The 19,273-nt window shown below is 39.1% G+C and overlaps 1 protein-coding gene across 1 annotated transcript in view; it reads right to left on the bottom strand.

The window, feature by feature from the left end:
* Window positions 1-19,273, bottom strand: part of SLC9A9 (solute carrier family 9 member A9) — an 826,675-nt gene that overhangs the window by 320,716 nt on the left and 486,686 nt on the right. Inside the window, exons 10-11 of the mRNA XM_075546794.1 lie at window positions 4,974-5,087; window positions 3,289-3,400 (exon numbers count right to left, since the gene is read on the bottom strand). Coding sequence (XP_075402909.1) covers window positions 3,289-3,400; window positions 4,974-5,087 — 226 coding nt within the window. The remainder of the gene's footprint in view (window positions 1-3,288; window positions 3,401-4,973; window positions 5,088-19,273) is intronic.

Below are 19,273 nucleotides of genomic sequence, written 5' to 3'. Positions count from 1 at the left end.
TGTTTTGTTAAACTCTTTCTCAAGCTTATGTGACCTTAAGTTGGCCTTGCAGATTCTTTATTTCCTGAAAAATATAATTAAGATGTTAAGTCCAGAGCAAAGTACAGCATATCAGAAGTCAATGCTGAGTTTGGAGGCCTTTTGCCCTGCAGGCAGTGACCTCACCTGGTCCTTTGTGTACTGATGGGGGTGGGGGATAGAGGGTATGCCTGAGCCTCTGGCTGGGGTGGAAGGTGTTATAAACTAGGTGGGGGTCAAGTTTAACATCAGGGACATATTAGATATGCTGGGGTTGGCCTTGTGAGAAAGGCCCTGGTTTTGATTTAACTTTTGTTTTCACGACCTTGAAGGTAAATCTGAGGCTGTGTCAGGGCGAGAGGAAGGTACTAAACCTGTTGTTAAGAGGCCTGAGTCCAAGTCTGAATTTGATCTCTAATTAGTTTTGAGAGTAAGAGCAAGTTACACAACCTCTTCATGGCTCTCTCTTTTTATAACCTGCAAAAAGAGACCAGTAATGACCGTGCTACCTCATCCTGGCTATGTATCTACTGAATCCTTAAAACAGTACCTATTGAATGTCTTAGAAAGGTGTAGGATTTTGCTATGTAATCATATAATGTTGGAGTTTCTTATGAATTTAAAGCCAAGAAAACAGATTTTGGTGGTGAATCTAGTGCTCTTTCAATCATACCATGGAGCATTAGGAATATTATTAAATTTTTATGAAAATGCCATGAACTACAAAGGAGCAAACCCAATCCCGTTGTTGTTCAAAATCATTTCAGCGGGAAAAGTCTGCAAAATAGAAGACCCAGTCAAATCCACGAAATGAAGTCCACTTTGAACCAATATGACTGTAACCCAAGATGCTAAACAGCTGAAATGCCGGCAGTAAGGGAATCAGGTCCTGAATGACGACGTGGTGACTCAGTGCAGAAAACAATGGACACCATTACCTGAACATCGCAGTCACACCTGTGCACCTTCCCAGAAGCTTTGCTGTGCTGCTCTGGTCAATGATGTCGATAGCCATTGGCATTCTCATGAATGAAACTGATCATTTCAGACCCATTAATGCAATAAAATTATATACCCTTTTTTGCCTTTTAGATGCTTTAGAACAGGACCAGAGAATAAACATTTTTGGGTGACCAGGCCATATAGTTTCAGTTGCAACTACTGAAGTGTTCCATTGTAGTGTAAAAATAGCCATAGTCAATATTACATAAGTGGTATAGATGTGTTACCACTTTATTTAGAACACCAACTTTATTTGACTTGAGTGCTTGAGACTGACCTGCTTAGACTATCAACACCACCTTTGGAATGTCCTTATATTGTCTGACTGCAACTCACCCGATGGTTGGTGTCGATCAGTTTGGAATGCATCCCGATTCAGTAGCTAAGCAAACACAAAAAGTCCCAAGCCCCGGAGAAGTCATCAGACCAGGAAATAATTTAGGCAGAAAGTTCTCATCTCAACACGAGTCTCTAAAACTTTAGGAGCCTCTCACAGCATTCTTTGTGAAGAAAAGCATGGTTGAAACGATAATATGTAAGCTTTGAAAATCAGGTAGTGGTCTCCTGAGCAAAGCTGTCGAAGATTTTTTATGGGGAATAAGGAGGTGCTTTCCAACTCCAAGCACTGCTTTGTGAGCATGAACCGTGGTGCCGGCTTCCTTGCTCTAATGAGCGCATTTGTTTCTATCATTCTCAGCAGAAGTCAGCTCACTGCTAGAGTGTTAGCTGTTCGAAGCTGCAGTCCGCAGCTCAGTCAAGCTCCCATCCGGTTGCTTGCTCTCTCTCGCCAGGGCATGCCTCAAAACACAGGGAAGCACTTTCAGAGGGCCCAGCCTCTCAAAATTAGTCAGAGATCAAGTTCAGATCTCTATTTGTGTGTGCTTAAGGAGCCCTGGTGGTGTATTGGGTTAAGAATTAAACTGCTATCCTCCAGAATGGCGGTTCAAACCCACGAGCTACTCCCGGAGAGAGAGATGACGCTATCTGATTGCAGGAAAGTTTACAGTCTCAGACCCCATAAGGAGCAGTTCACTCTGTCCGGCAGGGTTGCTATAAATCGGAGTGAATTTGATGGCAGTGGGTTTAATTTGGCTTGATTTTGTATTTGATCAAATGATTCATTCATAAGCTGAGATTGACTTTGTTTCACCATGTTGACCAGGCACCGATTTGCGTTCAGGGATACTGTTATATGAACCACAGTTTTCTCACCTACACACCGGGGCACTATCTGCTTCAGAGGACTAATGTATGTTATTGCAGTTAGTTGTCATCCAGTTGGATCTGACTCATGGGGACCTTACGTGTAACAGAACAAAACATGGGCCGGCCGTGGGCCATTGTCATGATCGCCGTGTCCATGGTTACTGGAGCTCATTTTGGTGGAGTTATCAACTAGATGCTGCTTCTATTGCTTTGTCCACATGCCCCTTTGGGCCCAAGTATATTTGTTTGTCTTATTCTGCTAGCAGCTTTTCATTCTCATGTACCTTCCAATAAACTGCCTCTGAGGGTCTTGTGAGTAAGTGTATATACATAGAGAAGCCACGTGAGGGGAAAGGTCTCTGAACAAGGAAAGACTGATGGTAGAGAAATTGATGAGGCAGAAAGAAAGTGCAGTCTCCAGAGAAGTTCAGAGTCAGCCAGTTCATCTGTTTTCTTTTCTTCTGGAAAGAAGCCTCCGGGTAGGGTTTCAGAAACTAGTCCTTAAGCTTCATGAGAGCAGAGACCTTGTCACTTTCATCCACCAGGGCCTGGAATTAGTCTTGCTCCTGGTGAACACTCAATCAATCCCCCCGCCCCCCGCCACTCATAGTGGAGTCTGATTGGCCTCTGGGTAATCAGGAGATGCTGCAGGAGCTTTGCAGGGGACAGAGTGGGGATGCAATGGAGGAGGGACTGTCACGGGAGGTGGGAGTGGAACCATTTACTTGCTGCTCACCCTGAACATTTGATTTGTGAACAATCATTGAAATCCCCTGATGTGAAGATTGCTCTGAAATAGGTCAGTGGGAGGCCCACTGTCCAGTCCAGTCAGAAACGACACCTCTCGCTCATCCCAACATGGTTCCCCTGAGTTTCACTTTCTGTCTGAAAAGAGCAGTCTTGCTGCTCCTTGGAACCTTAGGGCGCATCAGCATGGTGCTGGGTCCAAGGAGGAGAAGAGAAGTTCTATTTCTCCTAGATCTTGAAGTTCCTCACGGGTCATGGGTTCTGTGAAAATGTGCAAAAAGCCATCACCGCTAGCATGCAGTTTCGCTCACCTACCTGAAAACATCATCATGTGCTGAAAGTTCCACGGGATCTTTTGTTTGCGGCCCAGGTTCAGAAGGAAGGAGAGGGGGTAGATGTTGCACGCTCTGGCAACAAAAATCGCTAGCTGTGAGTAAGCACAGGAAAACATTGAGGAAAATGCTGCTGCGATGAAGTGAGAGTACTTACACTTAAAATCTCTCTCTGTGACGACCCAGAAAGCAGGAATACACGTGTCAATACATATATGCCCAATTTACTCCCCCAATTCAGAAATAATGGAGAACTGTTGTCTCTCTTCAAATATATGCTTGGTTTAAAATTGTTAACCCCATGACATTTCAAGCACCATACACGTTCTCATCACATTTATATTGCCGGCGAGCACCTCAATCCTCAGTTCTGCTATAAAATGCAAGGCAGGGACTGTTCAGATGATGTGGCATTATCTTCTCAAGCAGCACTTTAGAAGATCCATGTGCGTCTGCTCATGATTACCATCTTCTTTCCCATCAGTTTATGCTCTCCTTCTCTATCAGGCTTTGCTTATGTTTTTGTTTCTTTTAGTGGATTCAATTTTGAGAGGAACTGCCTGTCTAAATGTAAATGCAACTACTGCTTTCAGAGATATTTTACTAAAACCCATGTTTTACAGATAAAGGTCTACAAAAATATAGATAGTTTTAATCTCTCCTTTTGGGGGGCTGTCATTGGTGACATCTTATGGTCTATTTATTCCAGTTTGTCTTCATATGGGATAGGGCCAGTTTTGTTTTTGTGTGTGTTGGAGGGGGGGCTTCTTTTTGAGACCCAGGTTGAAGATGAAACTTGGAAGTGTAGCTCAATGTTCCTTAAAAAGAGACTAAGAGGCAATAGAAGTGCTTAGTTGGAAAAGATCTTAGAGATTTGGGGCTCTACAGACTGTCCCAATTTTTTGCTTGTGATCTCATGAGGGGCGGTCTGTCCATTTTTCAAGCAGGAAGAAACACAACAGCTGTGGAATGTCCTTGGGGGTATCCCCATGGCTCAATATTCTTCAGACAGACACCCATGCCCACTGGAACCGTGATGTCATCTGTCAACGCTGGAGCTAGCGACGTCCTCTTCATTCAAAGCGACCCAGGATTCCGTCTGCCCAGCTTCTTCCAGAAAGATAAACTTAGATCCCATAATGATTGGGAAGCATACCTGTCACACTGGCTTCACTTCATCTTTATTCTTTCTATCTTAGTTCCGAAGGTTCCTTGGGGAAAAAACACCCCCAAAAACTGTACCATCTTGCAGTGAGAACATTTCCCAAACGGACTAATTCAGGAGGCCAGGGGAGACCTTCTCTGGTGCATATTAAATCCATTTCTCAAGGTTGACTGGATCACATATTTTTCTCTCACAAAAATGATTCATAATCTTAATTGGACATCTTTAAAATACTGGAAAGATGCTGTTCTCTTTTGATTTTTTCCCCTTTTATTCCCCTCAGTATTTTGTCAATGTCTCTTCTGAAACTATAAGCATTTTAATAAAGCCTCCAATTCAATAGGATGCTTTTCTGCTCAGACTAGAAATTACTTACCAATGTTGAATTTGAGCCTTGCCGCAAACCTGAGGAAATTACTTTCACAATTTAACAGAATAATAAGAAAAAGTTAGTCGTGTGTTCCTTCCCACAATCACCCCACATGCTGTATTTCAAAGGATACAAAGGCTCCAAGTATAAACAGGGCATTAAAGATGTGATTCTGGAACGTGAACAGCGCCAGGCCCATGTAACAAAAGATGACATTCTCAGCCAAAAAGTTCATGAATTCAAACAACTGAAAACAAAACAGAAACCAAGCCCATTAATTATGACTCAGATTTAAGTTCACTGAATTTTCTTTAGCAATTTGCATGACCGAATGGGCCCCCTTTACTTGGGAAGCTCATGTCTACAGACTTGGGCTGAGCCTGTGGAGGACTGCGGGGCCCTGCCTCTTCTGTCAAGTCAGCTGACTCTGCCTCGGTTCTTCACCTTGACCAGATAACACGGCCAGTCAACACCCCATTATTTCTAACTGCAAGGCTGCCAGAGAAATGCCCCGGGTAACCAACATGAGTCTTTCATAGAACAATTCTATGAAATTGAATTAACCAACATGATTCCTTCATAGAACAATTCTGATTAAGTTGACAAATTATTCCCTGCTTAAAGAAAACAAAACAAAAATGAAGTTATGTAATTTGCTCAAGTTATACTGCCGTTAAAAAATCAAAGTCTGTTTAGCCCTTTTTGCATATCAACCAATAGATGCACTTAAGGCCCCAACTTGGAAGAACCGGAAAAAAACAAAACTTTTACTAAATTATTTTCTTCAAGCAGACAGAAAGGAGAAACTTAGAAAACTGGAAAATGTTGAATGAGGATGAATATAGATTTTATTTCAACATTGAATAATCAGTATATTTTAAAGCCTAGACAATGAAACTCATTATATTGACTGATGTAAGTATTTATCCATTAGATGTCTGTAATTTCTAGCTGGTAAAAAGAAAATGATTAATCCCTGGGATCAGTTTATGCAGCAAGAACACAATAGACACATCAAATTAAGGGAGAAGAACGGAGTAATAACATGCTTTGGTGAGGGAGGCTCCCAAGAGCTATTCTTAGGTCATTAACTAACCAATTTAAGTTGAACATAAAAAAAGAAAGCACTCTCCATCCTCCAGATTAAAAATATAAGGGGAAATCGTCCAGAGTCTACAATAAAGGCAGATATGGAAGATACTTCAATTTACATCTCAGATTTTTTATTTGAAGTTTCTGAAATTCCATTCCCGGGCCTTCCATAAAGCTCCATGTTAGGGAAAGATCTCTAGAGGCATTCCTTTTGACTTTTTAAAAACTCGTTATTATTTTTTTTTCATGTAATGTATTTACAACCCCACAAACAATGTCCAATACCAGTTCACTGACACTTGACACTAAGAAAAGCAGAATCTTGTCAGAAACATTAACCTAGCACTGGAAAGAAAGTATTAAAAAAGATATAGCTCTTTCAGTATAAGATGGTCTTCCTGCTGTGACAGTGATCGTCAATTATCCTGAGCACTTGGTTTATTTTCTAGGCCAGCTCATCAGAACAAACACTGCCACTTAAATAAACAAAGGAAGTGTGAAAACAGGCGGGCGGGGTGGGAGACATATGGGTTGAGGAATACTTTATCTCATTATATCTTTACTTTTTCAAAAGGAGTGCTTTGATCATCTAATTTTCAGCATTAAAGAAACAGACAAGTCTAAAGTCATTGCTCCCATTCTCATCCCAAGAATACTTCACCATAGAAGGGACATGTCTGCTTCCTGGGAGATGCTTAGCTTCTTTGTAGCCATACCACAATTTCCCTCTGGGGTTCCATTTCCTTCCTCACTTCCAGCCCATAGCTTGAATTCTCTATACTTAGAGGATATCGTTACTGTTAAATACTCTAAAATCCTTTCTGCCTCACAGTGACGTGTATAGAGACCAAAACATGGCTCATCCCTGCACCACCCTCACAATCATTGCTATGTTTGCTGCCACCATGACACTCCATCTCATTGAAAGTCGCCCTCTCTTTCATTGATATTCTGCCAAGCATGAGCTGCCCTTCTCCAGGGACTAGTTTCTAGGCACTGGTAGCATGTCCAACGTTTGTGAGATGAAGAATTCCAGCCCTATGGCAGTCCATGGCATATTCACTTTTCTTCACTATTACTATAATTCAAAGGTGTCAATTATTTTTTGGCTTTGATAATTCATTGACTCTATGGTAGTAAGTTGATCAATTTTAATGTAGCCGAGAGGAATTTTTCGGAACTGAATGAAAGGTGAACATGATAGTGGGGCAGGAGGAAAGTAAAAGGAAATAGAGGAAAGAACTAGAAGGTAAAAATCTAAATATCTAATACATAATGATCAGAGTATTGGTCTATGTGCACATATTTATATGTTAAAGTATTAAGGTAGCAGATGGACTTTGGGCCTCTACTGAAGTCTTCCCTCAACATTAGAACACTTTGTTCCACTACCCTGACATAGTGTGACACTCGCCTTTTTGACACGATTGCTGAAGGCAAAATGGGTGCGTAAGCAAATGTGGTGAAGAAAGCTGATGGTGCCTCGCTATTAAAAGATATAGCACCTGGGGTCTTGAAAGCCTTAAGAGACCATATAGCAGGGAGCAGCAAAGCTCACATGGAAGAAGCACACCAGCCTGTGTGATCATGTGGTGTTAATGAGATCAGGTATCAGACGATCAAAAACGAAGAATTATATCACTGTGAAGGAGAGGGGTCAGAGTGGAATCCCAAAGCTCATCTACAGACAATTGCACATTCCCTCACAGAAGGATCACGCTGAAGGGAGGATTCAACCAGGGTGCAGTATAGCACCGATGAAATGCACAACACTCTTCTAGTTCTTTGATGCTTCCTCCCCCCACTATCATGACTCAAGTTCTAATTCACAAATCCGGCTAGACTGGAATATGTACATTGGTACAAATAAGAGCTTCAACACATGGAATCCAGAACAGATAATCTCCTCAGAAACTGTAATGGGAGTAGTGATACCATAAGGGGATGGGGAGGGTGGGTGGGGAAAGAGAAGAAGAGGGAACTGGTAGTAATGATGGATATATAATACACCCCCACCCCCTGAGGGCAATGAATAACAGAAATGTGGGTGAAGGGACACAGCAGATGATGTGAGATATGGAAAAATAATAACAATATATAATCTATTAAGGATTCATGAGGGTGAGAGGGTGGGGGAGGGAGGGAAAAAAGAGGAGCTGGTATCAAAGGGCTCAAGTAGAAGGATAATGTTTTGAAAATGATGATGGCAGCATATGTACAAGTTCTCATGATATATTTGATTTATGGATTGTTATAATATCTGTAAGAGCCCCTAATAATTTTTTTAAAAGAATCAAGTCAATTCATTGTCTAGTTTTTAAATGCACATGAGGCTTTTGAAAATACCCCGGTTTGGGTCAGGCACAACTTACAGTCCTCAAGTAAATGTTGTTGTGTTTTAATGCTTTAAAAAGAGGTCTTTTACAGCAGATTTAGCAAATGCTGCAAAATGCCTTTTGATCTCTTGACTAATGCTTCCAGGGGTCTGTTTGTGGATTCTAGTGAAATTAAATTCTTGGCAAGTTCATATTTTCTCTGTTTATCATGAAGGTACTGATCTAGTTGTGAGAATTTTTGTTAAGGTGCAATCCACACTGAAAGCTGCAATTCTTGATCTTCATCAGCAAGAAGTCCTTCTCATGTGAGAGAGATCTGCACATCACGGGTTATTAATAAGCCTTCCTCCGATCCTGATGTCAAATTCTTCTCTATACAGCACAATTCTCGACTTATTTGCTCAGTGTGCTGATTGAATAATATTACAAAAAATAAAAACTTATCAACCCCGAACTCACTCTCAGGGGGATGAATAATGGAAACTTGGGCGAGGGGCGATGGAGGACAATATAAGATATGGAAAAAATAATCTATAACTTATCAAGTGTTCATGAGGGAGGACAGTTTGGGGAGGAAAGGGGAAGAAAGAGGGAGCTGATATCAGGCCTCAAGAGGGAAGAGACTGCTTTGAAAATGATGATGGCAGCATATGTGCAAATGTGCTTGACACATTGGAGGAATTTATGGATTGTGATAAGAGATGTAAAAGCCCCCAATAAAAGTATTTAAAAAAGAAGAAGAAAAGCTAAATAAATAAATAAATAGATAAATAAAACCTTGACAATTTTAAGCCAGGCAATATACCCTTGTTCTTTTTGAAAGACTTCCTCTTTGACCATGTTCAGGTCCCCTTGAGCACAATTAAGGGTTCTGGAATTTCTATTCCCCTCAATATGCTCCATCATTTGTTACGATCCACATAGATCACCATCTCTGTGGTAGTCTTTACTTTCAGCCAGGCTCCCTCTGACACCAACGATGGTCTCTCTCATTGTGTGTCCTCTTCTGAATACGGCGTGAATTTCCAGCAGTTCCTTACGTGGGTACTGTTACAATCACTTTAAGATCACCTTTAGCAAAAGTTTGCTTTTATATAATTTGTAATGATTTGTTCGACAATTTATGTTGATTCACTTTTTAAAAAAAGTTTGGCACAATGTCTGTTGATCTCTTTCAATCTTCCAAATATATCAGCATAGACAATGCTTATAGCATTGCATCCTTCTACTGAAACATCAACTTGTATTCCATGAATTCCTGGTTCCTTCTAATGCCTTAAATGCAGTTTGGGGTTCTTTCATTAATACCATAATTTCTGGATCATATGCTTTATCTTGAAGTACTTAAATACAAATCAATTATTTTTAGTGCTGTAATGATGTGGCCCTTCCTTCCTTCCTTCCTTCCTTTGTATTTCCCTTCATTTATTGTAGGGGACTGCGTGTCTCCCCACCCTGGATTTAAGCATGTACGACCTTTTTGAATTTACTCTGTTTCCTGCCATACAAAGTGCCCTGTGATTTTACTGCCCTTTGTCTCAATTCCCGCCAGAGGGTTGCTGCCTTGACTCTTGCTAGGATTGGTGCTCTTTCACTAGCAGCTGCTATGTTCATTGGTCAATACATGACTGGTGGCATCTCCCCCCAGGCACCAGGTATGCTTCATTAGTATACTTACCTGTTTGATCAGTTGCCTGCCATTTCTTCCTTATTTGGAGATGCACGACTATTGGCTACCTCAGCTGTACCTTATTTTACATGTGACTTAATGGTGCCCGCCCTTCACTGGCTATTTAAACCTCTGCTCTCAACTCAATAAATGAGGCTTGATCAGATTCCTGTCTTGCCTCCATTTCTCGCGCCCTTGCCCATCTTCATTCCCAGTCCCTCTTTCAGGTATCCACATTGTCGATGCCCCGCGGGACGGGACATTTTATTCTCTAGTCCCCTTTTCCTTTTCTCCCTCTTCCTTCTTCTTTTAAAACTTATTTATTTGGTTGATTTTTTTAACTGTGAGTTGAAGGAAAGTTTACAGAGCAAATCTCTGTTCAACTATTTTATTTCATCATTTCTTTCATTCACTTCAACTATTCTACATTGAAGAACAAATTTCTGACCCACATTTTCATTTTCCTTCCCTGTAATTTTAATGTCCTTTTCTTTCTTCAAATGAACCCCAGTGGCATAGCTGTTATGAGTTGGGCTGTGATCCATAAGGTTAGTAATTCAAACCCACCAGCCACTCTCAAGGAGAAAGACGGGGTTTTCTACTATAAAGAATTAGAGTCCGTTACTAATTGGCAGATCTTGGTGGTGGCTGAATGAGGGTCTTCTGTAGTGCCCTTTCTGCTTTTATGTGTGCTTGGTTTTGTTTTGTTTTGTTTTATAATAAAATACTTTTTGAGAAAAAAAAGAATTAGACTCTTGGAAACTCACAGGGGGCAGTTCTATCCTGTATTTTAGGGTTGTTATGAGTCTGCACTGAGTCGATGGCAGTGAGTTTTGTTGTGGTGGTTGTTCTCATGTGTGATGTCCTACAGTCAATTGCTCTACCCCTGAGCTATACCCTCTCATGTGTGATGTCCTGGGAATGAGCCAGCTCATCATTAGTGTTCAATGCATCTAATTTATTCTTGAAATGGTCTCTAAATTTAGATGAGATACACTCAAGATCTTGGGAGTCCCCAAGACTTATTGTTGGGTAAATATCAGACTGCTGACTAGAAGGCTGGTGGCTGAAACTCACCAGTTGCTCTTTGGGAGAAAGACTATCTGCTCCCATAAAGATTTGCAGTCTCAGAAATCGCACATAGGGACACTGCTAGTCAGAATCAAATAGGCAGTGAGTTTGGTTTTCGGAATTTTGGTTTAGGTTGAAATTGCATATGGATAATTTATTGTCTGTTCTGCTGTTGGACCCTGACCTTGTTCTGATTCATGATGTTGAGTTTCTCCTTCAACACTCTTCAAAGAGGAGTTGATTAGTTTCTTTCATATTCCATCTAGTGAGGACTACATGTATAGTCTCTATTTGTGTTGTTGAAAAAAAAGGTATTTGCAATGAGAAAGTTATTAGTCTTACAAAATTCTATTATGTGATCTATGATGTTATTTCTATCACCCAGGCCATATATTCCAACTCCTTATTCTTCTTAAGTTTTAACTTTCACATTCAACTAATCACTGGTAATTATCAATGCATATTGGTTACATATTTTATCCATTTCAGGCTGAAGAATTTGGTAAAATCTTCAATTTCTTCATCATTGGAATAAAGAGATATTGGTATATAAGTTTGAATAGTAACTGGTCTTCATTTAGGTGTAGGATATTGTCCTATCACTGAAAGTGTTGTACTACAAGATACATCTTGAAATCCTCTTTTTGTTAATAAATGTGATGCTGTTCCTCTTCAATTCATCATTCCTGGCATAGCAGACTATATAATCGCCCAATTCACAATATCAATAACAGTCCACCTCAACTCACTAATGTCTAGGATGTCTATCTTTACATCTCATTTCATTTTTGACAACTTCCAATTTTCCTAGTCTGGATTTTCAGTTTATTGGGTCAGCAAACAGGGCAAATGTATGGCGAAAGGATACAACCCTGACACCTACTTTTCCTGATTGTAAACCATGCAGTGTCCCCGTGTGGTGTTTCTACAACTGCCACATGAGCCACACAATTTCTGTGTGAGCACAATGACATGTTCTAGAATTTCCATTCTTCTCAGAGCTATCCACTGTTTTTATGATCCATACAGTCAAATGCCTTAGATTGTTGATAAGACACAAGTAAACATCTTTCTGGTTGTCTCTGCTTTCAGCCAAGATCCATCTGAAATCAGCCATGATCACCCTCATGACAAGCCCACATTTGAATACAACTTGAATTTCTGCCAGCTCCCTGTTGACATTGAACACTTTGCTGAATGAGTTTCAGTAACATTTTATTTGTATGCTATATTAATAATATACTTTGACCATTTTCTCATTGTGCTGGGTCAACTTTCTTTGGCCTGGGTGCAGATATGGATCACTTTGAGTCAGTTGGCCAGCTCGCTGTCTCGGAATGGGTGAATGCATGCTTCCAGGGCTTGAACAGCTTGTTGAAAAGGGCAGTTTGAGAAGATGAACTATTATAATGAAATGTGCTAAGGCCTGGAGCGAGGAAGCCAAGAAGGTGGAATATGCTTAGCATATTGAAAGCATGAGAATGAAAAAAAACGCAATCATCAAGTTGGAATATTTAAAGCTTCTATGGGAAAAATATTGAATGATGCAGGAAGCATAAAAAGATTGAAGGATATAGAGTCGTTGAACTAAAAATAATTGGTTGAGTATTGAATCACTTGATGAAGTATCATATGGGTAAGAACCAATGGTACTGAAGGAAGAAGTCCAAGCTTCATTGAAGATAAAAAACAAGGCCGCCAACATAATTTAATTAATTTTAAAATTCAATATCTTGGCCTTAAAATCCTGAATATCTTGCTTGCTAGTATATCTCTTCAACTACCTACTTATTCTGGATTTTACCCAGATTTAATAATTTCTTTTAAAGAAGAGTTGCTCTGATGTCTCACAGATAACACTTCTTACATTCTTTGCCATTCCCCAACCCCTTGGTGAAATTTAGTGTCGTGTAATCAATTCCCACTCTTTTCCCCTCCTTTGCATTACATTACAAAGATGCATTAATTTAGAGAGAAACAGCAGTTCATATCATTGGGGCAAGCTAGATTGTTTAGAACATATTGCAGAACAATTTGAGGGGAGGGAATAAAACGAAAACTAAAGGTGTTTTCCTAACTTATTCTTTGCAATGAAATAATTTCCAGATGAACCAATAATTTAAATACAAGCAGGAGCTTGTAAAGAGCACTCTGGCTATATATCTTCCAAGACCATTGTGTTCATTCTCCTGGCATTCCATGGTGTATCAATATTCTTCACCAAGGCTGTAGTTCAAATTCAGTAATTTTTCTGAGGTCTTCCTTCTGCATTGTCCAGCTGAGACCCACCTTAGCCCTAAGGTGTCACCTTTTTTTGGTTAACATTTTAAAGAGAGGTATTTGGGAACAGGTAATGATACATAAATCTGACCATAATATTTACATTGCTTTAAGTAATTCAAGAATATTCATAATCCTTTTTCCATGGCTATACATTTGAATCTTTTAATGGCAGCACATTGTACGGTATGTCCTCCTATCAAATTTTATTTCCTTAGACATTGGGCTGTTTCTATAGTCTCCTTCTTATGAACAGCGCAGTACTGTATACCATTGCAAAACTTAGCTCTTTTAGTGATTAGTCCTAATACAACCCTCTACACACGGGCGCCTTCTGTCAAAGGGCATGCACGAATTTTCCTTTTTAAATATCCTACCAATGTGCCCTTCGAAAGAATGAAGCAGTTTGCCTTTCTACTACTGGAGCACAGGGTGCCCTACTCCTCAGATTATTGCCAACACTCATTGTTATCAACATATAAAAGCTTTGACAAGCTGATAGAGTCACTTCTTTTAGATTGTAGATGATTGTTTGCATTTTTAAAAAGGTTCCTTTCAGGGCACTGTAGCCACACCGATTAGCACTCTTTTGTCTATTTATGTCATGTAACTGCGTATGTCCAAGTGAAGAGACTTCATAAGAATTTCTTTCTTGGGGCCTGTAATGAAAATCTGTGAGTGAATTCCATTTTGTTTCACATGCGAAGATCTCCTGCAGACAGTTTTCAAAGGCCAGACACACGGACAGACACACGGACTTGATTATTAAGACTGCATTGCCTGAGTCTGCTTCTAGTTAACCACCCAGGGATGATTTTACTTGATTTGTTGGTTAAAAAAAATTGTGCAGGAGGGAGAACAAGATATTTTATCCCCAAACAAAAATATATTAAAAAATAAGTTTCAAACTAGTCACTTTAAAATTCAATATGAATATCCTCAAATCTGCTTCCTCCTCACTCTGCATCAAAGAAAATAATTGGACACAACAGTTTATCTACAGCATTTAAGCAAAATTTATTTTACTTCTATGGGTGGGGTGGGGGTGGGGCAAGTTAATATTTAAGCTGCATAAGGAAAATCTGTGCTATGAATTCTGAAAGTTCATGGAAATCATTCAGATGATCATTCAACAGCTTCATCTGGTCATTAAACCATGTTTTCTGAAGATTTATTAGATGCCAGTTTTAGCCTAAGCTATTTACTAGAAACTAAATAAAAAGATTGTATCTATTTTATAAAATACATTTCTTCACTAATTCTGACTGTTTTTCTGCTGCTAGCATATAACAATGAAATTTTATCATATCCTATGGTTAATGTGGATCACCAGTACAGCAGTTGAATATACTTTGGCTAAGTAACAGTAATTAAATTCACAGGAATTCCTCAGCATCACTTTTATTTGGCTTAGGACAGTTAGACACAATCTACTGACTTTCATCTACTTCTTCAAGAAAGGCATTTAAATTTATATTAACTGGGAAGTACTCACAAAAAGATCATAAAAATAAACTGGAAGGAACAACTAAAACATTATAATATTTTCTCGATATTTTTCTCCCCAGGATTAATGCTGTTTTGTTTTGTTGTTTTATTTGGTTATAAACTTTTTTCTTTATTCCTAAATGGAAACTTTCTTCACAGAATATCTCAGGTTTCATTTTTGTATACCACTGAGTCAATCTCTAACTATGATGATCAAGCTGGCATGTAAATAAATATTTTTTATTCTACTATTAAGAAATTTGCAAACAAACTTTAATTAAAATGAATTCTGTTTAAATTACAAACATTTGCTCCTGGTGTTCTCAAATTTGCTTACATTCAATTCATCAGGAAATGTACTCAAGGTGAACTGCCATTAGTCAATAATTCCTCACTCAAAGGCACTACTGAACTCACCACTGTAGAACGCAGTAAGAGGAAAACCGAGTTGCTCTGAGTTTTGTCTAAGCCACTCACCACTTTCTCTAACAAAATGGGTCTCCCCATTATATACAATCCAGGTTCTAGAGCAGCCAGATGCTTCTTAATAATAATCTTGGTGAATAGTTGTTAAGCTTCAGAATTTCCAAAGAATATTTTCATATGTATCACAGGTTCAAATTTCTGGAGTTGTCAGGGAAGATATTTGTGACTGTTCATATTTTATTCCAATAAAGAAACTTGAAAGGTAAGTATCTTTCTAGTCAACTAGTAGAAATAGCAAGAGTCATGTGCAGCTCTATGGGTTTGATCTTGGATTGCTAAGTAAAGGTTGGTAGTTCAAATTCAATAGGAACTCCAAAAGAAAAAGATGATCTTATCTACTCCAGTAAAGATTTATGATCTCAGGACATCTACATTGAGTTATGATGAGTTGGAACCTTGATGGTAGTGGGTTTATAGAAATAGCAAAGGGTGGCTTGAGGAGGTTCCTTCTTATAAATCCCTATCATGCCCACACACTTAAGCAAGCCAATGACTCCCCCACCCAAAGAAAACACAAAAGTAGAAACTCGTGCTATGCATGTGTTGATGGAAGACAAGTTTCTTTATCCTTTTCCAACAAGATTTTCCATCTTTTAAAAACCTGGACTTTTTGGTGTAACCTTTAAGGTGCCAAATGTTCTCAAAGTTCAGTTAGGATAGACATAGACTAAGGTTGTATTTTGGATTTTGTGGAATTGATTCTCTTCACCTTCATCCTGAACTTACATATGAGCAATTGATGGTCAGTTCCATACTCATTCCTTGGCCTTGTTTTGACTGCTGTTAGCAAACATGTCTCTCATCTCTTCCCTCATAGGTAGTTTATTTAATTCCTATTTATTCCATAGGTCAGAATCTGTGGTTATAGTCACCATTCACATTGCTGAAAATAGATATTTGCAATTAAGAAGTTCTTGGTCTTGCAAAATAATTATCAATGCATTTACCTGTGTGTTTGATCAATTTCAGATGGAATAAGTTGGTAGAATTCTTAAATTATTTCTTCACTAGTGATTTTTCCATTAATTTGAAAAATAGAGTACATTTGAATTATCAAATGCTAATGATAGTAATGGGTGACATCGGGAACATAACACATGAAGAAAGTAAAAAGTCATTAAAAAGACAGTAAAGAAAGAAATGATCAAAGTAGATATCAGAGAAAGGTGAACCTTGATCTTGATTGTAGACTAATGAAAACAAATGGAAGAAATAAAGTGAAGACTTGGACAAACAATTCTAAAAGGCAGCCCAAGAAGGCAAAATAAAGTATTATAAAGAAACGTGCAAAGACCTGGAGTTAGAAAAACAAAATGAAAGAATATGTTCAGCATATCTCAAGTTAATAGAATGGAAGAAAAAATTCAAGTCTCAAGGTGCAATATTAAAAGATTCTTTGGACAAAACATTGAATTATGCAGGGAGCATCCCAAGACTCTGGAATGAATGCACAGTCACTGTATCAAAAAAACTGATCAACAATCAAGCATTTCAAGAGGTAGCATAAGATCAAGAATCTGTGGTACTGAATCACAAAAAACAAGGTCCTAGGAATTGACAAAATACTAATTGAAATGCTTCAACTACTGGAAATACTCACTTACCTATGTCAATATTTTTGGAAGCCAGCTACTTGGCTATTTGTACACATTTTTAAAAAGAACATGCTGAAATTATCAAATAATATCATCAATATTGCAGGTAAGAAAACTGTTGCTGAAAATCATTCAACAATGGTTGTAGCATGACACTGGCATGGGACTCAGAAACTCAAATTGGATTATGAAGTAGATATGGCACAGCGGCTATCATTGTTGACATCAGATGGATCTTGATGGAAAGAAGAGAATACTGACTCCGTAAGCGATTCAACGTGTGGATCGTACGGGATTATGGATTATGGATTATAACTTAGATAAGAATGGGAACTGCAGAACATTTCCTTTTGCTCAGGCAGAACCTGTACAGAGACCAAGAGGCAGTCACTCAATAAGAACATGGGGATACTCCATGGGTTAAGTACAGGAGAGGTGTGCATAAGTTGCATCTGCTCACCATAGTTATTCAATCTGAGAACTATTGGGCTGCTAGCCAGGAGGTAAGTGGCCTAGCCCCTCAGCTGTGTCATGGGGTAAAGATAAGGTGGTCTGCTCCTGTGAAGATTTACAACCTCAGAAACTATATATAGGGCTTCTATGACTCAGAACGGACTCAATGGCAGTGGTTCTGTTGGTGTTTTTTTTGGGGGGGGGATGTTGGGGTGTTTTTTGGTTTTACACATGGGGAAACTTAGGTTTAAGGAGGTTAAGTAGCTCATTCTGGGTTAGATATTTGTAATAATAAGTGTGATATTAACATTTAAAACCATGAAAGATACGTGTCAGGATGTATCCTTTTACCCTAAATAATCTGAAGAAGAGCACAGTATCAGGATTGGAGGAAGGCTCATGAACAATGTTGATATGCAAATGACACAACCATGCTGACTGGAAGGACTTGCTGATGAAAATCAAGGGCTGCAGTCTTCAATAGGGATTACAACTCAATGTAAAGGGAATCAGGTTTCTCACAACTGGATGGATAGACAGCATCATGATGAACTGGGAAAAGATTGAAATTGTAAAGGATTTCATTTTCCTCAGCTCCACATTCAATGCTCATAGAAGCAGCAGTCAAGAAATCAAAGGACATGTGACATTGGGCAAATCTGCACAAAATTAAGTTTGTCCAACCCACGCTATGGCATTTTCAATCATCTCATATGCACGTGGAAGAGGGACAGTAAAAAAATACTGATGAGGTGCTGGCAAGGTATACTGAAAGTATCATGAGCTGCTAGAAGAACAAACCAATCTGTCTTGGAAGAAGTACAACCAGAATGGTCTTAAAGAATGGTGAGAACCTCATCTCACCTACTCTGGGCATGTTATCAGAAGAGATCAGTTCTTGGACTAGCACATAATGCTTGGCAAAGTAAACGTGCATAGAAAAAGATGAAGATCCTCCACAAGATGGATTGACACAGTGGATGCAACCATGGGCTGAAATATGAAAATTGTGAGAATGGCATAGGACCGAGCAATGTGTAGTTCTGTTGCACATTGTGTTACTCTGAGTCAGAATCAACTTGATGGAATCTAAAAACAATATCAAGGTACCGTGGTAATGATTACTCTATATACTCAAGTATAACCCAAGTTGTCCAGCACATTTTTAATGCAGTTTTGTGGTAAAATTAGGTGCTTCGCCTGATATTTGGGTCAGCTTACAATCGAGTTTATACGGTATTGGTAGCTTCTGAAATGATCTAAAATCAGTCACATCCCATCCATTGTGTATGTTTTGCCTTTGCTCCACCGACTGGAAACCAAACCAAATCCATTGCCACGAACCAATCCTGATGTATAGAAACCTTATAGAACAGAGTAGAGTAGCTCCTTAGGTTTTCCTAGGCACTAAATCTTTGTGGGAGCAGGCAGCCTCATTTCTCTCCCTTTTAGTGACTTGAGGATTTGAACCACTGACTGAGTGATTTGTAGCCCAACACTTCTCCTGCAGCACCACCAAAGACTCATTGGAGGCAGGCTCTCCCTATGAGAGCACATCTTTGTGTTTTTAGGATAACTGATTAGAGTTGTAGGAAGTTGTGAGGGACCCCACTGTGCAAGTGTTCAGAGAGCTGCTGCTTCACCTATATTGCTTTTTCTGAGAAATCTTCCCTGTGCACTCCAGTCTTCTACCAGCCCTGCTCCATGCCTTGCATTTCATTGTTTTCTTTCCAACTTAATTTCAGTGTATTAAAACGGAATTTTAAATGCTCAGCCTATAAAGAACAGAACAAAGCATGTTTAAGGAAGATGAATAGGCATCATTAAGTAACTAAAGCTAATATAGGAAATAAATGTAGTTACAGCAGCGAGGAATTAAGCTTTATTAAACTGAATAAATACTGTAGCCAAATTATTTTTGTAGTCACCCAGCTTATAACTTAAGGGGAAGATTATTTTCTCT

The sequence above is a fragment of the Tenrec ecaudatus genome, chromosome 4 (genome assembly GCF_050624435.1).
Source record: "Tenrec ecaudatus isolate mTenEca1 chromosome 4, mTenEca1.hap1, whole genome shotgun sequence".
Taxonomy (NCBI): domain Eukaryota; kingdom Metazoa; phylum Chordata; class Mammalia; order Afrosoricida; family Tenrecidae; genus Tenrec; species Tenrec ecaudatus.
This window is presented reverse-complemented; position numbering and strand designations above follow the sequence as displayed.